The sequence below is a fragment of the Felis catus genome, chromosome E2 (assembly GCF_018350175.1).
Source record: "Felis catus isolate Fca126 chromosome E2, F.catus_Fca126_mat1.0, whole genome shotgun sequence".
Classification (NCBI taxonomy): domain Eukaryota; kingdom Metazoa; phylum Chordata; class Mammalia; order Carnivora; family Felidae; genus Felis; species Felis catus.
This window is the reverse complement of record NC_058382.1, coordinates 48,632,746-48,659,025: the sequence shown is the minus strand read 5'-3', so window position 1 is coordinate 48,659,025 and position 26,280 is coordinate 48,632,746. Positions and strand designations below refer to the sequence as shown.

The window sequence follows — 26,280 nt, the reverse complement described above, 5'->3', positions numbered from 1 at the left end:
TTCTTTCACCCCTGGTTTTATATCTTTTTGATATATTTTTAAAATTAACATTATTTTTTAAATTTATATCCAAATTAGCATATAACTTTTTGACATTAATTTATAGGACCTGGGATTAAGCCTTTTAGGTCTTAGTTGATCTGATATATGATACCTGAGTAGGAGTCCATAAATCTTAGAAAATTTGAGAAGAAATCTATCAAGATAAATTATTGGTAAGGGGTGGTGAGTAATTTGATTTGGTTGATCAGACATTTGTTGAGCACTTAACTGCTAGGCACTGTACTTGGCTTTGGGACTGCAAAGAAGTATAAAACATGTTTTGCCCTTGAACAGCTGACTCAGTGAGGGAAATAGAAAATGTTGGAAACATGAAAAAAAAAATCTAAAGTCATAGTCAAGGAGCTGCCTTAGGAAGTTGGTACAGAATAGTGCTGAGTGGACATGTAGGAGATTTCTTCATAGCCTAAAATGATGACTCTTTAAATTTCATGTCTTTTTTCTGACATTTTTCTCTGGAGAAAGTTCTTGATGTTGCTCATTTATTCAGGATGTAGAGTGAAATTGTGGCTGCTTTTTTGTACAGAGGCTTTGTCATATATTTATAGTAGATAAAAATTTTTAGCTATTGTGTTTCACTTTTTGGCTGGCAGGCTCTTCTGGGTCAAAGCTTGTGTAGAGAGGCTCCAGGTACCTGTAGACGTTGAGTGGCCTGTATTATGGTAAGGTGCTAAATTCCCTATATAAGAAGTACTCATTTCTAAGTTGTTGGTTCTGTGTTTGACTTTGCTAGAATGACCTGGATGACCCTGAAAGAGGAATGATTTTTGTCTGCTCTGCCACCCATAAGACCAAATCGATGTTCTTCTTTTTGGCCCAAACTGAGCAGGGAGATATCTTCAAGATCACTTTGGAAACAGATGAAGATATGGTAAGCAGATCATGGAGGGAGAAGGAAAAAATGAAAAAAATCCTTTTGCTAGGTTCAGTTTATTTAAAAAAATTTTTTTAATGTTTATTTTTTATTTTTATTTTTTTAACATTTATTTTTGAGAGACAGAGCACACAAGTTGGGGGGGGGGCAGAGAGACAAATAGACATGGAATCTGAAGCAGGCTCCAGGCTCTGAGCTGTTAGCACAGAGCCCAGTGTGGGGCTGGAACCCACAAACCGCGAGATCATGACCTGAGCTGAAGTCGGAGGCTTAACTGACTGAGCCACCACCCAAGCACCCCTTTTAATGTTTAATTTTTGAGACTGCGTGAGAGAGCATGGGTGCGACAGTGTGAGTGGGGGAGGGCAGAGAGAGAGAGCGAGAGAGAGGGAGGGAGACACAGAATCTCAAACAGGCTTCAGGCCCTGAGCTGTCAGCACAGAGCCCAACACAGGACTCGAACCCCTGAACCGTGAGATCATGACCTGAGCCGAAGTTGGATGCTTAACCAATGGAACCATCTAGGTGCCCCTTGCTACACTGATTTTAATATATTTAAATAACCTTATTTCAAAAAGTGATATTTAAAGAAAATTTTTTTTAGGTTTATTTATTTTTATAGAGGGGAAGGGGTAGAGAGGGAGAGAGAAAATCCTAAGCAGCCTCTGCCAGCGCAGAGCCTGATGCAGGGCTTGAATGCACAAACTGACATTACCACCTGAGTCAAAATGAAGAGTCAGATACTTAACTGACTGAGCCAGGCAGGTGCCCCTGAAAAATTGATATTTCTGTGTACATTTAAGGTTTACACAGTGTTTTTATGAACCATTTGTTCCTTAATACTACTTTGAGATAGGACAAATAATACTTTACACGTTAATAAAATGGAAACAAAATGACTTAAAAAGTGGTCGTGTAAGGTATCAAAGCTTTTTAAATTTGGATTGGGTATATGAATGTAGGTTTTCTCCTCTAGTTAACAGATACCTGGTCTCGTAATCTCATATAAATAATATGAGATCAAGTAATGCCACTTCTAGTGAGTAATGAGAAAGCTCTCCCTGTCTCCTGAAAATTGGTAATACACATGAACTGTTACTGTTTTTATCTTATGGCAGAGTTCTGTGAACAGCTGTGCAGTTTTTTATATATGTTTAGCTCAGGAATTGGCATATTTTGTTGTGGAGGCCCAGTAGTAAACATCATCAGCTTATATGGGCCACGCAGTCTCTGTCTCAACAACTCAACCCTGCCATTGTGGCACAGAAGCATTCATAGGAAGTGTGTAAATAGGCATGGCTGGTCCTGGGCCTTAGTTTGCTAACCCCTGGTTTAGATACTAAGTATGATATTTTACTTGCTACTCTGCTTATGCTATCTTACAATACTGGGCTACCTTCTGTGGCCTAGCTTCACTTGCCTACACAGTAGAATCTCTTTTTTTTTCCATTCCAGGTTACTGAGATTCGGCTCAAGTATTTTGATACTGTGCCTGTTGCTGCTGCCATGTGTGTGCTTAAAACAGGCTTCCTTTTTGTAGCATCAGAATTTGGAAATCAGTGAGTAATCTTTTTATTACCCTAGTTTATCCTGGTTACTATAAAAGTTGGGAGGAGGGAGATGTGGCTTCAAGGGCACAGAGCTTTCTACAAAACTTTCTTCAAAAGTTTTGCCTTCCTTTTCCCCCTTTATGTTCTTTTTTAATTTTAATTTTAATTTATTATTATTATTTTGGTTATTTTCCCCACTTCAGTTGCTTCCTTTAAGCAGTACCTGTTGGTAGCTGCAAAAATAGCTTCAGAAGTGATCTTTTCTGAGCTTTTTGCTGGACATTTCACTGAATATTTATGGAACTAACTTAACATGTCCCACCAGTACTTCACTTGTACAAATCTAAAGTTGAAGCTCATCATTACCCACAGCTGCTCAGCCACATCAGTGACCTTCCCAGCCTCGGTTTTCTGTTAATGACTAATGGACCAGTTGTAGCCACTTGAGTGTAAAATCTCAATTTTTGTGGTTTATAGTCTAAACTAGTTCACTAGTTTACTTACTACATTTTATTGTCTTTCCTGTAAAACTTCAGCCTTTACAGTCATCTTATTAAGCAGCTAAGACATAACCCTGATGAAATCCTTTCCCTTATTCCTGTGTTATAATGTTTGATGACTTTTTATTGCCAAGTGGATAAAGTCTGAGCTCTAGCCTTGAATTTAAAGCCAGTCAGTATCTAAGTCTCCAAATTACTTACACAAGATAAGATACCATGGTTTTGCCAGTATCTGCTCACAGCATCAGTGCAAACCACTTACCTGATGCTATTTGCTTGTAATTAAAATGAAGGTGTGTCTAGGATTCTAGGATTCTGTGCCTTTTCAGCCTTGTCTCTGACTGTTCTTCCTTTCTTAGACATGCTTCTTATACTCACGGACTTTATTCCAGCTGTTGATTAACTCACTTTCCTTGTTTATACCTTTTGTCTCACTTTTCATATTTAGCCTGTTTGGTGTATTTTCATCCACTTAAATCCCACTTTTCCAGAATGATAGTAATTCCTTGATATAATCAAATAGCTAGCCAGTATTTAAATTTCTTCATTGTCTCAATATTTTTTAGTATTTTTTTAATGTTTATTTATTTTGAGAGAGAAGGAGCATGAGTGCGGGGGGGGGGGGTAGAGAGAGAGAGAGAGAGACAGAGAGAGAGAGAGAGAGAGAGAGAGAGAGAGAGAGAATACCAAGCTGGCTCAGCACTGTTAGCACAGAGTCCGAAGCAGGGCTTGAAATCACGAGCTGTGAGATTATGACCTGAGCCTGAATCAAGAGTCAGACACTTAACCAAGTGAGCCACCCCAGGTGCCCCCCATGCCTCAATATTTTAAAAGTTGAATTGTATACACTAGGATTGAGCAAGGCCTATACATTGCAATTGGCACATGGAAAACATTTTTAGTGGCTGCATATTTTAAGGCCATGCCCCGTATTGGTATTTAGGTTTGTACTTTTGCTATCATAAATAGTGCTGTAGTGAACAGTGTAGTTGTATCTTTGTGTGTTAGCTGAATGCAACCATAGTTTAAATTCGTAAGTGTGGGATGAAATTTTGATAATGCTAAATTGTCCTCACAAAGGTGACATCAGTTTACATTCCCACCAACAGTGTATATGACAGACCTTTTTATTTATTTATTTTTTCTTACTGCATGACAGTTCATAAGCTCTTGAAAATCCCTGAGAAGAAGACTAGTAGTTCGGTCAGTAGAAAATGGGCACAGGATTTGAACATGCCTTTACAGTAAAAAAAAAATACGCGTGGTCTAGAAGTATAATATGTAGGAAGATTTCAAACTCATTTGTAATTGAAGGAACGCCAATCATATTTGAAGTCTTTTTCTCACCTAGCAGATTGGCAAACATTAAAAACTTAGATAGTAATTTGTCTTGATAAGATTGTGGATGGAAATAATAGTTGGATGCAGAAGGTATTATTTTCTTGCCCCATTACCTTATGCAGATAGTGTTTTTGCTAAGGTTATATATCCTGATTGTCTATTAATTGGATTTAGGGAGGCTCCTGGATGGCTCAGTTGGTTAAGCCCAACTTTTGCTCAGGTCAAGATCTCATGGGTCATGAGTTTGCCCCCCCTGCCCCCCATGTCCGCCTCTGTGCCAAAAGCTCAGAGCCTGGATCCTGCTTTGGATTCTGTGTATCCCTCTGTGTTCCTCCCCCGCTTGCTCTCTCTCTGTCTCTCTCAAAAATAAACATTAAAAAAAAAAGATTTAGGAATAATACAGTGATTCCTTTTATTCTGAAGAATGGTAGTTAAAATTTATCCAGCACTTGTCTGTATATATCAGGCACTGTTCTAAATTGTTTTTCTTAATGTCTTGGTTTGAGTTCTGCAAGCAGAGCCTTAGACAAAGACATGGGTGCAGGTAGATTATTGGGGAGCAGTTGCAGGAAACAGGAGTTAAGGGATCAGTGGAGAGAGAGAGGGGGAAAGAGGAAAAGCCTACATGAGAGTGTGTTATTGAGATTCCTGTTGTGGGCAGTAGGAACTTGCTCCCATCAAGACCTGCTCCCATCAGACCAGCAGAATGCCTCTGAGAATTGCTCACCTGAAGGTTAACAGCAATACCATTTTTCTCTTCGGGTTTGAAATTCAGTCACCTCTTGGGGCAGAGAGTGGAAAGATGGCAGTGTACAAGTAGATGCTTGTTAGAGTGAGATGCATTTGAGCTTGTGAGAAATTATCCATTGCTGCTGGAGCTGAAGTCTGCAACACTCAAAAAATGCTGATTTGGGGTATCAGAAACATGTGCTATGGGTATTAATCATAAAGCAACCTATTTATCAAACAGTATTTACTGTGTTCTAAATAAGCACTTTGTAAATGTTAATAGAGTACATAACTTTTCCAGTGAGACCGTGCCATTATCCCATTTATACTTTGGGGAACTGGGTCACAGAATTTGTCAAATTTGTGAATTTGTGAAAGAAATTGATCACATACCTAAGTCCCAGATGATCTGATTCCAGAGTTCCTGCTCTAAAGCACAACACCATAGTTACAGAAGCTGCTTTGCCAAGATTTGGCCAAAGCAGCCTTTTCCTGTGATGGAGGTAGTGAGCCCATCCTTCTGGTTACCTGTTAATTACTAGGCACTGAAGGTATCTTTGACAAGTGGCTTTCATTATCTGTGTATACACATCTTGCTTGAGGAAGGAATTTATATTAACTTTTATATGTTTATCTTATATTCACTGTGCTTTTGTAGATTGTTCAAGGATAATAACCCTGTTTGGTTTTTTTTTAATTTAGTGTAGAATCTGATGTGTTTACCAAAAGTGTTTTAAATGCTGAGGTTTATTTGAACATTTCTTAAGTACCTTATATATTTCAGATGCTGATTTAGTCATTTTATCTTCTAAAAAGCTACACTTGATAACTGTTTTTTTTTTTTTTTTTTTTTTTTAACATTTGTTTATTTTTGGGAGAGAGAGAGACAGCATGAGCAGGGGAGGGGCAGATAGAGAGAGGGTGACACAGAATTCGAAGCGGGCTCCAGGCTCTTGAGCTGTCAGCACAGATCCCGACGTGGGGCTCGAACTCACAAACCACGAGGTCCTGAGCCGAAGTCGGACGCTCAATCGACTGAGCCACCCAGGTGCCCCTCCCTTGATATTGTTTAAAGTGCTCTTGGGGCGCCTGGGTGGCGCAGTCGGTTAAGCGTCCGACTTCAGCCAGGTCACGATCTCGCGGTCCGTGAGTTCGAGCCCCGCGTCAGGCTCTGGGCTGATGGCTCAGAGCCTGGAGCCTGTTTCCGATTCTGTGTCTCCCTCTCTCTCTGCCCCTCCCCCGTTCATGCTCTGTCTCTCTCTGTCCCAAAAATAAATAAATGTTGAAAAAAAAAAAAATTTAAAGTGCTCTGTATTGAAGGTCCTGGTATATTAAACATGACCAATAATTTGGTTTCTTTTTTAAATTGAGTTTCTTCCCAAAAGCTAAGTGCATACTCAGCATATGATGGTATATATTTTTTTAAGTAAGTTTTACACCCAACATGGGGCTTGAACTCACAGCTTTAAGATTAAGAGTTGCATGCTCTACCATCTGAGCCAGCCAGGCACTTCTTGAATTCAGCAGTCTTTATTTTCTTTATACCATTCTAGTCTTTTTTGTTTTAGTTTTTAAAAATTTTATTTATTTATTTTGAGAAAGAGCGAAAGAGTGAGCAGGGGAAGGGCAGAGAGAAGGAGAGAGAGAATCCCAAGCAGGTTCCATGCTGTCAGCACGAGCCTAATACGGGGCTTGAACTTATGAACTGTGAAATCATGACCTGAGATGAAACCAAGAGTCGGATGCTTAACTGACTGAGCCACCCAGACACCCTTTAATTTTTTTTTTTTTAATTATTTTCGAGAGAGAGATGGAACGTGAGCTGGGGAGGGGCAGAGAGAGAGGGAGACAGAGTCTCTGAAGCAGGCTCCAGGCTCTGAGCTGTCAGCATAGAGTCTGACGTGGGGCTTAGACTCAAGAACAGCGAGATCACAACCTGAGTCACCTAGGTGCCCCTATCCCATTCTCTTCTAAGAAAGAAGACCCCACTCAAACAGATGCTGACTCGATATGCATGTTAGAATTTTGATAGGTAATTGTAAAGTGCTTTGTGAGGATTATATTTATGGCAAACACTATCTTTAGAAAGTGTTTAACTAAAGTCTTCTTTTCTTCTCCCTAGTTACTTATATCAAATTGCACATCTTGGAGATGATGATGAAGAGCCTGAGTTTTCATCTGCCATGCCTCTGGAAGAAGGAGACACATTCTTCTTCCAGCCAAGACCACTTAAAAACCTTGTGCTGGTCGATGAGTTGGACAGCCTCTCTCCCATTTTGTTTTGCCAGGTGTGGATCTTTCCAGTCTCTTCCACAATGAGCAGTGCCAGCCAGATGTTTCTGAATATGAATGAGTTTAAGGTTTTTTTTTTTTTTTTTTTTAATTTTATTTTTAAGATTTATTTATTTTTGAAAGACAGAGAGAGACAGAGCATGAATGGGGAGGGTCAGAGAGAGAGGGAGAGGGAGACGCAGAATGTGAAACAGGCTCCAGGCTCTGTGCTGTCAGCACAGAACCTGGCGTGGGGCTCGAACTCATGGACTGTGAGATCATGACCTGAGTCGAAGTCAGACGCTTAACCAACTTAGCCACCGAGGCGCCCCAAGGTTTTTTTTTTTTTAATTAAGTTTTTTATTTATTTTGAGAGAGAGCACAAGTGGGGCAGGGGCAGAGAGGGAGACAATCCTAAGTAAGCTCTGCACCATCAGTGTGGAGCTTGACGCATGGCTGGAACTCAGAACTATGAACCAGAATCATGATCTGAACAGAAACCAAGAGTTAGATGCTTAACCGACTGAGCCACCGCAGGCACCCCTAAATGAGTTTAAAGTTTTAACTCCAGTTAAATTAAGACCTGGTCTAAGAGTGAGGCACAGCAGCATGTCTGAGAAATCACAAGAGTGTAAAGTTGAAGCATTTAAAGGTGGATATTGGGGAACTAAAATCCATTACATAAATCCTTAGGCTTTTAATTTTAAATATATAACTCATGTTCAATCTAAAAATTCAAGCTATACAAAAGGTGAATGGTAAAATTCCTACCCCTAATCTTATTTTCAACTTTCTATCCACTGAGGATGCTGCTGGTAACAACTTCTTAGGATTGCTTCCAGGCATTTTCCCCGTATCAGTGCATGTGCATGTATTTGTTTGGGTTATGTTTTTTTAATCCTAATAGGCTTATATGCTTCAGTGTTCTGAAATTGACTTTTTGTCACTTAATAGTCTATGAATAACTCTTATTATTTTTTTTTTGTAAGTTTATTTATTTATTTTGAGAGAGAGAGAGAGCCTGAGCAGAGGAGGGGCAGAGAGAGAGAGGGAAAGAGAGAATCATAAGCAGGCTCTACACTGCCAGTGCAGAGCCTGATGGCGGGGCTCAGTCCCACGAACCACAAGATCATGACCTGAGCCGGAACCAAGAGTTGGACACTTAACTGACTGAGCCACCCAGGCACCCCTGTCTCTTATTTTAACACTCAATTTCTTCTTAAAAATCTCTAGAGACATTAGGATCAGTCAGTAACAGAACTTCTTAAAATACATCCTTAAAGGAGGAACCCAAGGTGGCCTAGGATGGGGACTCTGTCCCCTGCTGATGGTGCACTGTTGTAGCAGGAATTTTGTTATGCATTTGTGTCCTGGATTGCTGGGGTTTGAGTGAACATTAGGCGCCACCCTACCTTGTCAGGTTGATCACACTTCTAATAGAGGTTTGCTCGTTGTATGCTGGAGAAATAAGTCTGTTCAGTCACTATTCCTGGTAAACTTAACTATTCTGAAATTAACTGCTTTTGTTCTTTTTTTTTGAGAAAGGATTAGCCCTGAGGCAATAGATAATAAATGAAATCCTAATTAAATTATGAGTGATTTTTTCCCCCTGTTTCATTGGAATTTGAGGAAATAATAGTGTAAATAGTTTGTAGATAAGATCAAATTTATAGAAAGTTCAGGTATCTACAGCAGAGCTATGGGTATTTTGTGCCATGTATATCCTTACTAGTCTGGTGAGGCAAATGGATCTCTTCTCTGAGTACTGTTTTTAAATGCATATAGTAATAAACATAAGATAGCCAATAGAGCAAAATATTAAGTTGTGAAGAAGTAGTATATGTGCTTCCTTGAAAAGGCTTTAAATAACAAGATGGTGCATTTGAAATAGGTAAGTTAATTTATTTCAGTGAGAGATCAGTGTGAAGCCTGTATGCTCTCAACATATCTTTGTCCATGTTACAGTAAAGCTGTACTGCCTTCTAGACAAGAATTTTCATTTGAACTGGCCAGTTTGACAAAACTACAGTACAAATGATTGACCTCTTTGTGTATTGACCAACAAATGTACTGGAAAGCAGCTGGATATCTGGGATACCAACACATGGCTTCCCCATCTGGTGGCTGAGCAGTCAGATGCAGTTACCCCGTAGTTGGTCAGCTACATCATAGGAGCATCTGTAGATAGAGTAACTTTGATAATATATAGTCTAACAGGTTTAGTAGATGTAATTTTTTTTAATGTTTTTTTAATTTATTTTTGAGACAGAGACAGAGCATGAACGGGGAAGGGTCAGAGAGAGAAGGAGACACAGAATCTGAAACAGGCTCCAGGCTCTGAGCAGTCCTCACAGAGCCCGACATGGGCCTAGAACTCACCGCGAGATCGTGACCTGAGCCGAAGTCGGATGCTTAACCGACTGAGCCACCCAGGCGCCCCAGTAGATGTAATTTTGAAGTAGTGATGAGTGGGATAATTGGAGGAATATAAATTTTAACATTATGAATAAGTATGATTTTTGTTGGTGACAGTCACAGATCCTGATAATATTATAGTTTATATTTTTAGCTGAAAGGAAATGGTAAATTTCATTTGGAGGTTATATAACACTCATTTCACTAAGTAAGGAATGCTCTGCTAATTTAAGAATTGGTACAAGCCTTTTTTTCTTAGTTAAAGCTGCTGCTGCAAATTGATTTGTTTTTTGGAACGTGGTGGCTTTTTCCCTTGATTCCCCCAGGGCTAATAGCCAATATGTAAGTTTAGTAAATTAAAAAGTATTTTGTCCCTGAGAGTAATCAAATTCAGTGTGAAAACTTAGTACAAGTAGACATTTTTTGTCTTTTTCACTGTGCAGATAGCTGATCTGGCCAATGAAGACACACCACAGCTGTATGTGGCCTGCGGTAGGGGACCCCGATCATCTCTGAGAGTCCTGCGGCACGGACTTGAGGTAAGATGGGTATTTTTAGATCATCTGCAGGGTTTGGAGAAAAGCATTGGAAAAGCAGCTTATAACTTTATTCTAATGAGATCAATGGTATATTTAATGTTTCTATGAAAGAAAAAATGTTTTCTTTCCTATTTCCATAAAAGTTAGAGTTTAAATTTCCCATTCTTTGACATGTTAGCACAATAGGCACATTTTAAAAAATTGGCAAGTGAGGATCAAAGGGGGAAAATAATCTTTACTGGTTCCAGGCTCACTAGTCATAACAGAGGATATCTGCATGGAACATTTTATTCCATTTTTTTTCTAGTCTTGGTCTGTGTTCATTGTTTTTAGATAATTATATCTTTTTACCTCAATGTATACGTTTTTGTATCTTACCAAGTTTATTCTTTATTATGTGTTCTTAGGTTGTATTATTTTTAGTGTTTCTATAATATTCCAGTATAGTGGTTGGATCAGGATTTATGTAATAAATCCTTTATTGTTGCATCTTTTAGGTGATATAGACACTCAGAACTTTCTTTTTAATTTTTTTTTAATGTTTGTGTATTTTTAAGAGAGAGAGCCTGCATGCACATATGTGGGGGAGGAGCAGAGAGAGAGGGAGACACAGAAGTAGGTTCCAGGCTCTGGGCAGACAGAGTCTGGCGTGAGCTTAAACCCACAAACTATGAGATCATGACCTGAGCTGAAGTTGGATGCTTAACCAGCTGAGCCACCCAGGTGCCCCCAAAATTATCTTTTCAAATGCTGCATCTTCCTGCGATTCTAGGGTTCATGCTTTTTAGCAAGTTCCTTTAACTTGGTTTTGTTAGGAGCAAAACAAAGCTTCCTATGACAGTTTGCTTCATAGTTGAGGGTTGGCGTGCTATAAGCTCTCAATGGCCCACTGCCTGATTTTGTAAATTTTTATTGGAACGCAGCTAAGATGACCTTGGTTTTGAATTCTGGCTCTATCACTTAATAGCTATTACTAAGCTTTTGTTTCCTCTTCTGTAAAATGAAGTTAAGTACCTGCTTTAAAGATTGTTGTGTGAGTTAAGGGAGGTAATGCATATAAAGAAGCACTTAGCTCAAGCTCTGGCATACAGTAACAAGTATGTTACCTATTAACACTGTTAATGTGTTTCAAGGGGTGCCTGGGTGGATTAAGTGTCTGACTCTTGGTTTTGGCTCAGGTCATGGTCTCGTGGTTTGTGGGATTGGGCTGTGCCGACAGCGCAGAGCCTGCTTGGGATTTTTTCTCCTCCCTTTCTGTCTCTCTGCCTTTCTGCCACTTGTGTGCACGTGCTCTCGCTCTCTCAAAATAAATAAACTTTAAAAAGAATATATTTCTCTTTCAGAAATTTGAAGATTTTTTTGGCTGTGCCAAAAATATCAGGCCACCAAATTTTTAATGACTCAAATCTAATTTAGACTAATAGTTTTTAGTTATTGCTCGTTGGATCCCATTTAGCATTTGGTGAAAGCTAACATTCTCCACCAAAAGTGTGTATGTGCATTATCAGAAAGTGTTGTCTACAGTAGAAGAGATAAAGGACCCAATTAAGAATCATTGTTTTTGAGTCTTCTGCCCCCTCCCAATTTTTTAAATTTAAAAAAAATTTTTTCATTCAGTTTTTGAGAAAGAGCACGACTGGTGGAGGGGCAGAGAGAGAGGGAGACACAGGATCTGAAGCAGGCTCCAGGCTCTGAGCTGCCAGCACAGAGCCTGACGTGGGCCTGAACTCATGGACTGCGAGATCACAACCTGAGCTAAAGTCGGATCCTCAACCGACTGAGCCACTCAGGCACCCCTGCCCCCTCCCAATTTTTTTCCAATTCTATAAAAGATCTTGATTATACAGAAAAATATTTTGAAATTGTTGAACGTTGCTTTGTTCCTGTATATTTTTAAAAAATTTTTTAATGTTTATTTTTGAAAGACCGAGTATAAGCGGGGGAGGGGCAGAGAGAGGGAGACACAGAATCTGAAGCAGGCTTCAGGCTCTCCGCTGTCATCACAGAGCCTGACATGGGACTCAAATTCATAAACCATGAGACCATGACTTGAGCCGAAGCTATTAACCAACTGAGCCACCTAGGTGCCCCCCTTGTATACCTATTTGTTGAACTTTGTTGTTTAGCTTTATTGTGGTCTCATTTGAGCAGGGTCATTGTCACTATTACACTTGGTATAGAGTATCGCACACCTAACATTTAAGTTTTATTGTTGATGAAGTTTTCCACAGTTCTCCTGTTCCATGATTAGGTATTCCTATTATTTTATCAGTAAAGTAAAAAAAAAAAAGGTAATGCCTTTAACGGATATATGTGAGTTCTTTTTATAAAATGTGGTTACACAGTGTAATATATTAAGCTGTCTAATTGTTTCTCGGTGGTTTTAAAAATAACATTTTTATTTTGGAATGGTTTTATATTTACAGAAAAATTAGATAGAGTACAGAGAGTTCAGGTATAATAACATACACCTAGTTTTCTCCTCTAGATCATTTCATCTCAGGTATTTCATTTCCTCTCATGTTTGAGAACTTATAGGATATTCAGAGTCTTCTTGAGTCTAATCTTCACATTTTTTAAAAAAATGTTTTTATTGATTTTTGAGACAGAGACACAGTGTGAGCAGGGGAGGGGCAGAGAGAGAGAGGGAGACACAGAATCTGAAGCAGGCTCCAGGCTCTGAGCTGTCAGCACAGAGCCTGGTGCGGGGCTCGAACCCACGGACTGTGAGATCATGACCTGAGCTGAAGTCAGACGCTCAACTGACTGAGCCACCCAAGCGCACCTTGAGTCTATTCTTATGGAACGTAAAAAATCTAATAGGAAGGACAGAATAATTCCTGAAATTACTTTTTAGGATTTAGGAAATCACATAGGATCACCTGTGAGGTGGTGATTGGGCTTTCTGTGAGAGCTTATAGGAGGGAGTGTGGACTGCCAGGCAAGAGGATAAGGGAAGATTTTTCCTAAAGGATGTGCCATTTGAATTGGTCCTTGAAGAGAGATGTGATTTGGCCTTAAGGGGGTTAGGAAGAGAAATGGGCTTAGATGGCTGTTTCATTCCACGTGCTCTCTTTTTGAGGAGGATGCAGGCATGGCATACCCAAAGGAAATGTATGGTTTTTGCTGCAGCAACTATCCTCCTGAACATTCCATCCCATTTTGCTAAAGTTTGTTATGGGGATCTCCAATATTTCCAAACCTTTTTGGCTCTTGACCCTTTTTTTGACAGAATATTTCCATTCTTTTTTTTTTTTTTTTTTTTTTTTTTTTGGTTAATGTTTGTTTATTTTTGAGAGAACATGAGCGGGGGAGGGGCAGAGAGAGAGGGAGACAAAGAATCCAAAGTAGGCTCCAGGCTCTGAGCTTTCAGCACAGAGCCCAATGTGGGCCTTGAACTCACCAACCGTGAGATCATGACCTGAGCTGAAGTCAGGTGCTCAACCGACTGAGCCACCCAGGCGCCCCTGATATTTCTATTCTTTTAAAGATTTTTTTTTTTCATTAGTAAGTAATCTCTACACTCAACATGGAACTCGAACTTAAAACCCCGAGATCAGGAGTCACATGCCCTACCAGCTGAGCCTGTCAGGTGCTCCAGTTCCATTCTTTTAATCCAGCATGCAGTATGAGCACTGCTGTATCAGAATCCTGTTATCAAGTGTAGTTGTAAGCAGGGAGCTAATTTCTATGCTCATTGGATCTGTGGTTTGTGTCCTCCCCTGTCAGGTGTCAGAAATGGCTGTCTCTGAGTTACCCGGTAACCCCAATGCTGTGTGGACAGTGCGTCGGCACATTGAAGGTAAGTAGCCCTTTCCCAACAGTCAAAATGTGGGTCTGGGTAACATCGACAGTAGAAGGCTTAGGAGGTTGCATTCATAATGTTTTTATATTGCTTCATTTAACAATATACTAGAAAATTTTCTGGCCTGACACCATGTTTCTCAGGCTCTCTCAATCAGGATGTCTGCACCTTTTTGTATGCATGAGTAAGGGGTGCATTAGGGTGGCTGTTAATACATCTACACTCCCGTATTGTAGAGCTGTCATACGTGTTGTTCTTTGACCATATTCATCCTGTTGCATCTGTGTAAGAGGTGTGGTGTGAGGGAAAGTTTTTTGCTTCTTCAGTTTTCTTCAGCAGTTTTCTCCTGTTGTGCTGAAACCATGGTGAAGTTGAAGGTGTTGTCCTAGGTATTAAGAGATTTAGTTAAGCTTATTAATCAATTAGTCCTGCTCAATGGGTGGAATTGTGCTTAAGGGAACTGAAGATTGAGATTGAATGGAATCATAATTTTTGAATGGGTGGAAAAGTGGATGGAGGAAAGAGGAGTCTGAGTTCTTGGATAAAAATGGTCACCTTTTCCTAAAATTTTGAAATTTAGGTAAAAATGCATAACAGTGTGACAGCAGGATATTCTGGAATCAGTTGAATTTGAGGAATGAAACTTAATTCTCATTTTCCCTTGGATTCTCTGTGGGTGTAGGTCATTTCTATTCTTAGACTTCATCTTCCTCTTGTTCCCTCAGGAATGTGGGCCTGGTGAGATCACCCTGGCCAGCATAGAAAGCTTTTTCAAGAAAACAGCTGGAAATCTTCCTGATATTTTGATGTCCTGATATTTTGATGTTCTGATGTTTGATTTTATGGGAGTTGGGAAATGTGTAGGAGGGAAACCTCGTGTTATTAGTAGAATGCACATTATGGTGGATTTTGTTTTCATGTGGGTGTTTGAACCAAGTCTGAGTTGAGTAGATAGAAAAACTAAATAGGAAATTAGTAGGTTTATTTTTGCTAGAAGATAATTAGTAGATGACTGATTTTGATTTTCCCATTTTGTATAATTTCTTCGTAAAGAAACTGGTCAAATTGATGTTCACCTTTAGCTTGGTGGCTGGTTGGTATTACAACTCCTGATGAAAACATTGCCTACACTCTGAATTTTTTAAGCCTTTAAGATAAAACTTAGTATTCCTCTTTCTTGTTTTGTTTTCTAGTACTTGAACTTTATTTTAAAGTAGTTTTAGATATATAGGAAAGTTCCCCCTCATTTTTATGATGAAGGCAGAAAAATTAGGAGTTGACTCTTTCAAGATAGTGCGTTGAGGTAATAGTCTGACAGCATGGTCTCTGAGCTTCCAGTCCAGTGTTCCTTTGACTAACGCTGAGGTTGGAGTCTGTCCGTCTTGCTGGTCTTTAGGATAAGTTTTATACTCTCATCGTGCAGTCTTTCAAGTGTCCACCTTGTACTTAGTAATTAAGAAAGGATTGGATCTCTACTCTCAGAGCCCTTGCCATCTAACACAAGAAGACAAGTACACAAAACTGCTATGTGTTCTGATGTAATGAAAGGCGCACAAGCATGTTGCCAGGACAGGTTAGAGGAGAGGGAATTGGCATATGTTGGAGAATCAGAAAAGACTTTTTTGGACTGCTTGATGAGTTAGTGATAAGCAGTATGTTGCATGATGGAACTTGTAGCTGAATGTTTTTCTTATCAAGTTTTAGGAATTGACTACATCCTGATACATTTCACTCTTTAGAAACTATAATTTGGGTGATCACCCACAAAAACAGGTCAGGTTCTCTCTGTTCATTCTCTTTGCAGATACTCCAAGTTACTGTTGTGTGACTATCCCACATGTCCACACATGCTGTAGTGTTCAGGCAACTACTAACCTTGGCTGGTACTTGGTGATGCACACTACCAATACCAAGCCTTTTTTTCTCTTCCACAGGTGGCTGGTGAAGGTGCTGATCACCACAGGTGTGTACATACTGCTAGGGTCTACCATGGGGTCTTCTAGTTTACCCAGGGAGAGGGATTTGTACAAAATATTAAGACCGCCCTGATGGCATCTCAGAGGGTAACTTTGAAATTGGCTGTTCATGTGCATTGTAGTGATGGCACACCCATCTGCCTATATATTAAACGGTTGGAGGCAGAAATCGGCTTCCCTTACTTTTTCCCTAAGTAGAAAGTACGACTAATGTGTCTTTCACTAAAGCTGAAAGAACCTGTAGCTAGAAAACCTTAACTCCGTTACTTTCCTTTGGTGATTCATATGTTCCAGGTGTACTGACTCAAGCCCTGGAGAAAGCCACCTATTTTTGTTTTGTTTTGTTGTGTTTTTTTTAGTATAATCAGGACTGCTGAGGGAAGACAGGCACCAAATAGAGTGTAAAGTGAGAATGAGACGCTGGAAGCTTAAACCATCTTTGGTCACTCAGCATCTGTGGTCCCTCAGTTTTGGAGTGAGCTGTGTTTTGAGCTTCAGATGCCAACACAGAGGAAAGAAGAATGCTTTCCTTCCCCTGTGGGCTGCTTCAGCAGTGCTCAGATAAAAGTCCTCTTTAAGTGAGACAAAGACGCATTCTCATACCCTAATATGATGGCATTGATGTTCTTTTATGTGAAACTTGTAACTTCTGGAAAAAGGCAACATGGGTGTATCTGGTCATTTCCCTTGATTTTGTTTTGAACTCCCAATTTTTTTTTAAATGTTTGTTTTTGAGGGGGAGAGAGAGAGTGTGCGCGCCTGTGCATGTGAGCTAGGGAGGAGCAGAGAGAAAGGGGGGGGGGGGGAGAGAGAGAGAGAGAGAGAGAGAGAGAGAGAGAGAGAGAGAGAGAATCCCAAGCAGTCTCCACACCATCAGCGCAGACTCAGTGCAGGACTCGATCTCACAAACCGTGAGGTCATGACCTGAACCAAACTCAAGAATTGATTACTTAACTAAGCCACCCAGGTGCCCCCTGAACTCCAACTTTTAACCTGTAACTTCCTTAGGACATGAGCAATTAGCCGGCTATAGGTCCTCCTGGATATAGAATGGAAAGGGTAGAAGTTACAGTGTGCCTAGTATTCCTAGGGTAATGGATATTTTGAGGAAATCTGTGATGTAAAGCTCTACTGCTTGTTGAATTGCTCAGCAAATGTATGTAAATCCCCTGAGCATCTCTCTCTTTTTGTGTCTGAACAGTATGGGGCCTTGGGTCAAAGGGAAGATAAAGCCCCAGGCAGCTTTCCTTCCTCTCTCCCTTCATTCTCTTGCATGTAAGTCAAAATTTGCATGGTCTCTTTGCTGAAGTTCCTCCCTTTCCCCTTGATTGAAGGGAGAGACCAGAAATTCTGGCCAGTTAACAGCCCTTTGATGTTTGGCTTTAATTTGTTCTGGCATAGTTTTTAGGATATAAGGTTTCAGTAATGAGAGTGTGGGAAAAGACATAGTATTCATGTAATATTAAAATTAAGTAATTCCTGTTATTTTTACACAATAGAAACTTCCAGTTCAAGAACAGCTGGAGTAAAGCTTCCACGTTTGGCGTTGTGTGGAGATCGATTTTGGTTTTGTTGTAAACTGTTAAGACATCCATTTCAGGGGCAACCATGTCTTTACTTACATGGTCCTGGTCTTACAAAGTCATTTTATAAGGTGTCCCCAAAGCATTTGATACATCTTGACAATTGTAACTAAAATAATCTAAAACTAGCATATCTACTTGTCCGTTGTTACTCCTTATGATTTAGAACTTGAACCTTATTCTGGATTCCTGGTGTAGCCGTTAGATTATACCCATTGGGAATGATCTTTGATCCTTGCCTTTCAGCCACTCAGTACACACATGTATTATTAAGGAAAAGTTTGGAAAACCTTACTCACCCTTACTGTGTGAGTAATTTCATGTGTGAAGCAATTTCATAAAATATATTTATTTCTATATATTTCTATTTAAAAATGCTGATTACAGCCCACCAAATTGACTACCTCCTGCTCATAGGGCAGAATACTGCTGTAGGCTACACGAATGATACATCTTCAGTTGGTCTCTTTTTCTGTAAAGAACACTGATTCTGCCGAACTAAGTGAATAATCTTGGTTCACCTGAACCACCTTTGGAGCAATCAGAACCCATACTGTGTCCTTGTCATGTGTGGGATGGATCAGCCCTAGGGTGTTGAGCTCTGACAAGGGCTCAGGCACGCAGGGTCCTATAGCTACTTCTATGAGTAAGGTAGCCACTCTAATTTAGTACCTTGTCTACTTGTCATTCAGTCCCCTGTTGACCTGATTTCTGTATGAGGGGGAGACAGAAAGGGGAATTGATACAGAAAATTGAGAAGTAAAATAGAAAAATCTTAACCCTTCCTTAAAAAATAACATACCTTTCTCTATTCATCATTTGAAAAGTTTTATGCCAAACATTGTACTGGGTGTGGGAGATGCACAGAGGTGTTTTATGTGTAGGATGGAATATATATGGGAAACAGGTGGCCTTTAACTGTGGGATCTGTATGAGAAACTTCTGGGAGTGCCTGTATTCAGATCCTCTGACTAGGAGAAACTCATTTGTGTTTATTCATAACTGTGTTTCGTTAAATGAAAAGCAAATCCTAATAGGGTTGTTCCTGACCACTGAATAGTTGCATTTAAAAAAAATTTTTTTTTTTAACATGTATTTATTTTTGAGACGGAGAGAGACAGAGCATGAATGGGGGAGGGTCAGAGAGAGGGAGACACAGAATCTGAAACAGGCTTCAGGCTCTGAGCTGTCAGCACAGAGCCTGACGTGGGGCTCAAACTCACGGACCACAATCATGACCTGAGGTGAAGTCGGGCGCTTAACTGACTGAGCCACCCAGGCGCCCCAATAGTTGCATTTTTAAATAATGAGAGTAGAAAGGTTAAGGGCTGACAGTATAAACAATAAAATGCTTCCTGGTTAATGCTCTTATCTCATTTTAATTGGGATATCCTAGGATCCGCTGTTTTAAACCTGAGGGTGACAGTCTCATTGAAGCTTAAGTAATCTGTTTTATTCATCAGGTATTATGTTCCCACAGATTCGGTTTTTGGAAGAGGCTGGGGACCTTTCCTAGTTATAACAATTATCTTTAAGAATGGATTGTGATGGGCATTTAGCACAAATAAATAAGCTCTGAGTTCAGTATATGTAAATATTGTAGTTTTCAGAATTTCCTCCTGCCTGGTTCCCCTGCTTTGTCCTCTTGGATTTTTTCCAGCAAATGTCTCAAGAAAAATTGATTTTCAGAGGTGTTAGGGGTGGGCATATGCATTCAATGTATTCAGGCCTTTGAGGAAGCAAAGTGTATCTCTAGAGTGTTACTATTTTCAATTATCCTTTGGATCATCTTGTGCTGTTTGCCACATGAGTCTGTGTGATGACTACACATAGAAGAAGTTCCTTGGAAGGTTTCTGAAGAGAAAACTTAGTATATCTCATTTGGCTTTGTAACTAACGAGTTCTTAGCTAACCAACTCCTCTTTACTTTCGTTTTTGCAGATGAGTTTGATGCCTATATCATTGTGTCTTTCGTGAATGCCACACTTGTACTATCCATCGGAGAGACTGTGGAAGAAGTGACTGACTCTGGGTTCCTGGGCACAACCCCAACCTTATCCTGCTCCTTGTTAGGAGATGATGCCTTGGTACAGGTCAGGATTCCCAGAGAGTTATTCACCTTACTTTATCCTTTCATTGTGGTGTAGACTGCTATGCTTACATTAATGAGCTTTTAACTCTTTTTTTTTTTTTAATTTTTTTTGTTTTAACGTTTATTTATTTTTGAGACAGACAGAGCATGAATGGGGGAGGGTCAGAGAGAGAGGGAGACACAGAATCCGAAACAGGCTCCAGGCTCTGAGCGGTCAGCACAGAGCCCGATGTGGGGTTCGAACTCATAGATCGCGAGATCATGACCTGAGCTGAAGTCGGAGGCTTAACCGACTGAGCCACCCAGGCGCCCCACTTTGAACTCTTTTGAAGTGAACATTGCAAACATGAACTTAGGTTAATTTGACCTGTCTGGGGCCTAGTGATTCTTTTTGTCATTGACCCGATTGGTGCCTCAATGCAGTGGTGCCACTTCGGACAGGAGTGACCCATCTGGTAAGGGTGAGGGTCATGCTGAGTACAGAGTCACATTGCTAAAGTCGGTTTCCTTCTTCTTGTTGCTGACTGTAGGTGTATCCTGATGGCATTCGGCATATAAGAGCAGACAAGCGAGTCAATGAGTGGAAGACCCCTGGGAAGAAAACGATTGTGAAATGTGCTGTGAACCAGCGACAAGTGGTGATTGCCCTGACAGGAGGAGAGCTGGTCTATTTTGAGATGGATCCTGTATGTTATTTTATCATTCATTGTGGAACTTAGTGTTAGGATCCAGAGGTAAAGATGAGAGTTGTAGTTCAGTATTCACAAAGAGAATTGAGGAGGGAAAGTGTTCACAAGCAAATCCAGCCCAGTGGGGATGGGATAGGGAGGCTAAGTTCATGTTTCAATTCTTTTTTTTTTTTTTTTTTTTTTTTTAATGTTTATTTTTGAGAAAGAGGGCCTGAACAGGGGTGGGGCAGAGAGAGAGGGAGACGCAGAATCTGAAGCAGGCTTCAGTCTCTGAGCTATCAGCACAGAACCTGATGTGGGGCTCAAACCCATGAACCGTGAGATCATGACCTGAGCCAATGTTGGATGCTTAACCAACTGAGCCATGCAGGTGCCCCTCATGTTTTAAATCTAACTAGGGTTATGAAGTTCCATCTTAGCAATGAAATATTTTATTCTCTTGCCCTTCACATTCTACTTTTCCAACATATATTGGCTAAAGGTTTTAATTTTTACAATCTGAAGCCATTTCAGAAATTTTCTTTTGCTTTTCTGTATGGAAGGATATTGGGTATACTTATGCTCTCAGCAAAGTTTCTGGATGTGGTCAACCTGTATAGTCTAACTGTACCTCTGGTTGAGATTTCTTTAAGTATTTGAATTTGAATTCATATTTGAATTATCTTTTATCCAAAGTGTTCTCATGAACAGATGAATAGTTTTCTATATTTCTATTTCCTGAGAGCTAGGTTGGTTTAGAAAATTTGTAACATATTGTATTTATTAAAGACAAAAACATTGTGTTGTCTTTTGATTGTCTCATCAGTAGTTTTGCTTGCTCCTGGCCTTATGTAGAGAAATTCTTCGTCATTGATTATAGTAAGAAGGGTGAGAGGAAGCAAAAAGGAACTTAACAGTCCTTTCCCAGGCTCAGGGTTTAGGGGCAAGTGGGAGTCGTTTGTGACCTCTCTTTCTTACTTCTGTAGTCAGGACAGCTGAATGAGTACACAGAGCGGAAGGAGATGTCAGCCGATGTGGTGTGCATGAGTCTGGCCAATGTGCCTCCTGGAGAGCAGCGGTCTCGCTTCCTTGCTGTGGGGCTGGTGGACAATACTGTCAGAATCATCTCCCTGGACCCCTCAGTGAGTGTCACCCTTGACTTCAAGGATCTTCCCATTGGAAACTGAGCTGCTGGCTTACTCCTGATGGGCGTCTCTGAAGTTGTCTGGGCTAGACCCTGAAATCAGCATCTGCCACTTCTGATTATCATAGCAGCACACCTGGGGAGTCTTTGTGAAGATCCTGATGGCAGACTACTAAGTGTTGTTTTGCTTTAAGCCTTGTCTCCCATTTGTAGTGAAAAAGAAACAAAAAAACCCAAGACTGCTGAAAAGGACTTGGACTTGGCTCCAGGGCCTTAGATGACTTTTAAGAGCTGCCTTTACTTATTTATCTTTACCATTATCTACTTTTACAGAAAGGAAAGCATGGTTCTCTCCAGAGCTTATTCTAAGATTTGGTTTAACTAGTGTTAACCCATTTATTTATTTATTTATTTTTATTTTATTATTTTTTCAGCGTTTATTTATTTTTGGGACAGAGAGAGACAGAGCATGAACGGGGGAGGGGCAGAGAGAGAGGGAGACACAGAATCAGAAACAGGCTCCAGGCTCTGAGCCATCAGCCCAGAGCCTGACGCAGGGCTCGAACTCACGGACCGCGAGATCGTGACCTGGCTGAAGTCGGACGCTTAACTGACTGCGCCACCCAGGAGCCCCTAGTGTTAACCCATTTAAAGCTCACTATAGGATTCCCCTCCACAAGAAAGTTGTTTCTTCATTCTGAGAATTAGATTTTTTTCCCCAAAATTGGTCATTTCCCCTGTTTTATTCTTTTCTCTTTCCTCCTTAGGACTGTTTGCAGCCTCTGAGCATGCAAGCTCTCCCAGCCCAGCCTGAATCCTTGTGTATTGTGGAAATGGGTGGGACTGAGAAGCAAGATGAGCTGGGTGAGAGGGGCTCTATTGGCTTCCTATACTTGAATATTGGGTTACAGGTAAGAGATCTGAGGCTCACATTGAGGTCAGGCCTTCTTTAGCTTTTATGCATTCCTTGTTCTATATGAGCATTTGCTGTGCCTGTGATTTCATTTTACCACCTCATGAAAAGTGAATGGTGCTGGTCTGTGTTCCACTTCTCTCCTCTCTAATTAGAACAAGTCAGGCCTGAAAAAATAAATTATATTATATTATATTATATTATATTGTATTATATTATATTATATTATATTAACACTACAAGTTATTTGCAAACGTAAGTTTCACTGTTTGAGACTGTAGCTCTAACAGATGTGTGGGTTGTTTTCTTTTTAGACCTCAATTTTGTTATCATGCTGAATACAACTTAACAGTTCTTTAATATCTGATACCTTGTTCGTGTTCTGGTGTTTCTTGGTTTGTGTTGGTTTTGTTTTTTCCAAAAATGCTTTTACCTTTGGTTCTACTTAGGATCTGCATAAAGCTATCCACAGTTTGCATTTGCATGACCTATCCCTTTGTTTCTTTTATTTTTATTGTATTGTATTGTATTGTATTGTATTGTATTTATTTATTTATTTATTTATTTATTTATTTATTTATTTAATGTTTTGTTTATTTTTAAGAGAGAGAGCGTGAACGGGAGAGGGGTTGCTCAGGCGCTGCCTCCCCCTTTGTTTCTTTTAATAACTGTCCTACCCTAGGGGTGTCTGTGTGGCTCAGTTGGTTAAGTATGTGCCTTTTGATTTCAGCTCAAGTCACGTTCTCCTGGTTGATGAGTTCAACCCTTGCATCAGGCTCTGCACTGACAGCAGTGCTTGGGATTCCCAAGCAGGCTTGGGATTCTCTCTCTTCCTCTCTCTCTGCCTCTCCCCTGCTCTCGCTCTCTCTCTCTCTTTCAAAATAAATAAAAACTTAAAGAAAAATTGTCCTACATCTTTTTTTTTTTTTTTTTTTTTTTTTTTTTTTATAAAGAAACCAGATCATTTGTCTTGAAGAATTTCTGCCTTTTGGATTTGGCAGAGTCCTTTCTTGTGTGTTTAATGTTACTGTTCTATCCTCTGTAATTCCTATAGACTAGAGGGTGGATCTAGAGCATGCTGTCCATTAAAAATATAACATAAGCCCTGTGTAACTTAAATACTCCTGTAGCCACGAAAAAGGAACAGATGAAGTTAACTGTAATGTTTTATTTAAACATTTTTGTTTAAAATGTCATTTCAATTTGTTATCTGTATAAAAATTAAGATAACTTTGTTCTCTCTTTTTTAACAAAGTCTTTGAAATCTGATATTTTTATTTTTTGAATTTTTTAAAGGTTTAATTTTTTTTAACGTTTATGTGAGAGAGAACGAACACAAGCAGTGGAGGGGCAGAGAGGAGGGAGATGGAGGATCTGAAGTGGGCTGTATGCCGAAAGCAGAGACCCCGATGCAGGGTTTGAGTTCACGAGCTGTGAGATCATGGCCTGAGCTGAAGTTAGACACTCAACCGAGTCACCACAGATGCCCCCTATGTTTGTTTGTTTAATTTTTTAATGTTTATTTTTTGAGAGAGAGAGAGAAAGAGAATGAGTGAGGGAGGGTCAGAAAGAGAGGGAGGCACAGAATCTGAGCAGGCTCCAGGCTCTGCACTATCAGCACAGAGCCCGATGTGGGGCTCGAACTCATGAACTGTGAGATCATAACCTGAGCTAAAGTGGGACGCTTAACCGACTGAGTAACCCAGGTGCCCCGATGTATATTTATTTTTGAGAGAGAGAGAGAGAGAGAGAGTGCAAACAGAGAGAAAGGGAGACACAGAATCCAAAGTAGGCTCCAGGCTCTGAGCTGTCAGCCCAGAGCCCGATGCAGGGCTCAAACTCTTGAACCCGAGAGATCGTGTCCTGAACTGAAATCAAGAGTCAGACTCTTAACTGACTGAGCCACCCAGGTGCCCCCTGATATTTTGTATCTTATACTTAAGGACACATTATCTTCTCATCAACCTTTTACCTAATAACAGTCATTGATGGCACATTGCCTAGATTCATTATGTCATTAGGGACTGGGAAATGACAATTTTCTATTTCATTCTTCATTTTATTAGCTGGAACTTTTCTCCAAAGAGGAAATTTGCCTATCCCAAAATACAGTTTGTAGAGGGAAAGGATAAGTACTTTGTTTTTTCCCCTTTGTTTATCTGTTTTCACAGTAAGGAATTGGTGCCAGAGTAGTCTCCAGTGGGGACTAATGAAGTAATTTTTTATTATTTTTTAATTTTAGTTTTTTTGGATAACCTGAACTTGCAGATTTTTATATATTTGTGCTTTAAACTATTGTCTTTTTCATTTGTGGATACTAAATTGCCTCTTTTTAGATGAGTAGAAGTTCCCTTTTGAAGTTAGGTTTTTTGTCGTTTGAATATGACCCCATTCTCTTTGGGGCCTTCCTTCTGGCATAACAGAGTGCCCTATATACTCTTGGAATATTTTTGCCCCAGCCCTGAATTAGCCAATTCTCTTAAGAGTCTTTTTTTTTAATGTCTGTTTTTAGGGAGTGAACATGCGTGAGTAGGGGATGGGGAGAGAGAGATGGAGAGAGAATCCCAAGCAGGCTTCATGCTATCACAGGCAGAACCCAACTTAGGGACAAGCCCAGGCAAACACAGTTTGTGAGTTCACAGAGCCTGCTTGAGATTCTCCCTCTTTCTCTACCCCTTCCCCCATTGCACTCTCTCTCTGTCTCTCTCAAAACAAATAAATAAACTTTAAAAAAGAATAGTTTAACATACATGGTAAAAGAATTTTAAAGGATATACAGTGAAAAATAAGTGCTTTTCATTTAGTAAATGTTCAGTAACTACTTGAATGAGCAAGTGGCTGGCTGATCATTAGGATATTCTTTAAACCAGCAAGTCATTTCCTTCCATCTATTCTGAACTTACATATTTTGTGAAGTCGCCAAGGGAGGGATCTTCCATTATGGATAAGTTTCACCCACTCTCTCTTTTTTATTAGAATGGTGTGCTGCTGAGAACTGTCCTGGACCCCGTCACTGGGGATCTGTCTGACACCCGCACTAGGTACCTGGGGTCTCGTCCTGTGAAACTCTTCCGTGTCCGGATGCAAGGCCAAGAGGCAGTAAGTAATGAAAGTGGGCAGGCAGCATGTTTAGATGTTAGTGGCATCAGCTGAGAAAAGTTCCCTTGGTGTAAGTTTTGCTATCATTAATTCACCCATATATAGTTAGTTTGACATTAGCTCCCTCTTGTAAGTGTCTTTCATGTAGGAAGTTGTGGATCCCTTCATCCAGAGCTTTCCATGGCATTGAGCTGTTTTGGTTGTGGGTAGGTTAGGATATGGATCTGTTCAGCCCTCAGGCTGGGCAAATGGAGGTGATTGAGAGGTAGCTAGAAACCTCCCATCTGGGGTACCTTTTTCCACAAGCAACCTTGTACCAATACCAGGGTTTACCAAGTAATGTGAAAGAGATTGGAAACATTGTGTCCTTTGTATCTAAGAATGTTACTGTTGCTGGGTGCTATGCTAGTTCTTGACTTGCAGTCAGCATTAGGTGTAATAGCATGTCATTCTTGCAACTGTCCAGCCTTATGATAGTATTCGCATTTTACACATGTGGAAATGTAAAGAGATTGAGTGATTAGGTCATAACAGCTAGTAGCTCATGCTTTGAGCAGATAGTAAGCCATACATACTGCCTCTTCTCCAGGACTCTTTTTAATCTTAAGGTAGCCTTTTAGGTTTCCAAAATTCGTTGGGATATTTTGCAGACTGAAAGTTACAGGTACGGAGTTCGGTTAGCATTCCAAGTTTGTGTTTATCCCAAGCTTATTGGAGGTGT

At 40.1% G+C, this 26,280-nt stretch overlaps 1 protein-coding gene and 1 non-coding gene across 9 annotated transcripts in view; both read left to right on the top strand.

Annotated features, from left to right (window-relative positions):
* Positions 1 to 26,280, top strand: part of SF3B3 (splicing factor 3b subunit 3) — a 69,507-nt gene that overhangs the window by 12,377 nt on the left and 30,850 nt on the right. For all 8 annotated transcript variants that reach the window (XM_006941723.3, XM_045047240.1, XM_045047235.1 and 5 more), the window contains exons 7-16: positions 794 to 931; positions 2,390 to 2,493; positions 7,177 to 7,342; positions 10,184 to 10,279; positions 14,009 to 14,081; positions 19,585 to 19,736; positions 20,266 to 20,421; positions 21,390 to 21,545; positions 22,315 to 22,458; positions 25,437 to 25,559. In XM_006941723.3, coding sequence (XP_006941785.1) covers positions 794 to 931; positions 2,390 to 2,493; positions 7,177 to 7,342; positions 10,184 to 10,279; positions 14,009 to 14,081; positions 19,585 to 19,736; positions 20,266 to 20,421; positions 21,390 to 21,545; positions 22,315 to 22,458; positions 25,437 to 25,559 — 1,308 coding nt within the window. The remainder of the gene's footprint in view (positions 1 to 793; positions 932 to 2,389; positions 2,494 to 7,176; positions 7,343 to 10,183; positions 10,280 to 14,008; positions 14,082 to 19,584; positions 19,737 to 20,265; positions 20,422 to 21,389; positions 21,546 to 22,314; positions 22,459 to 25,436; positions 25,560 to 26,280) is intronic.
* Positions 463 to 554, top strand: LOC111558157. Its single transcript, XR_002738750.1, has one exon. It is a non-coding gene; the product is annotated as a small nucleolar RNA SNORD111 (small nucleolar RNA).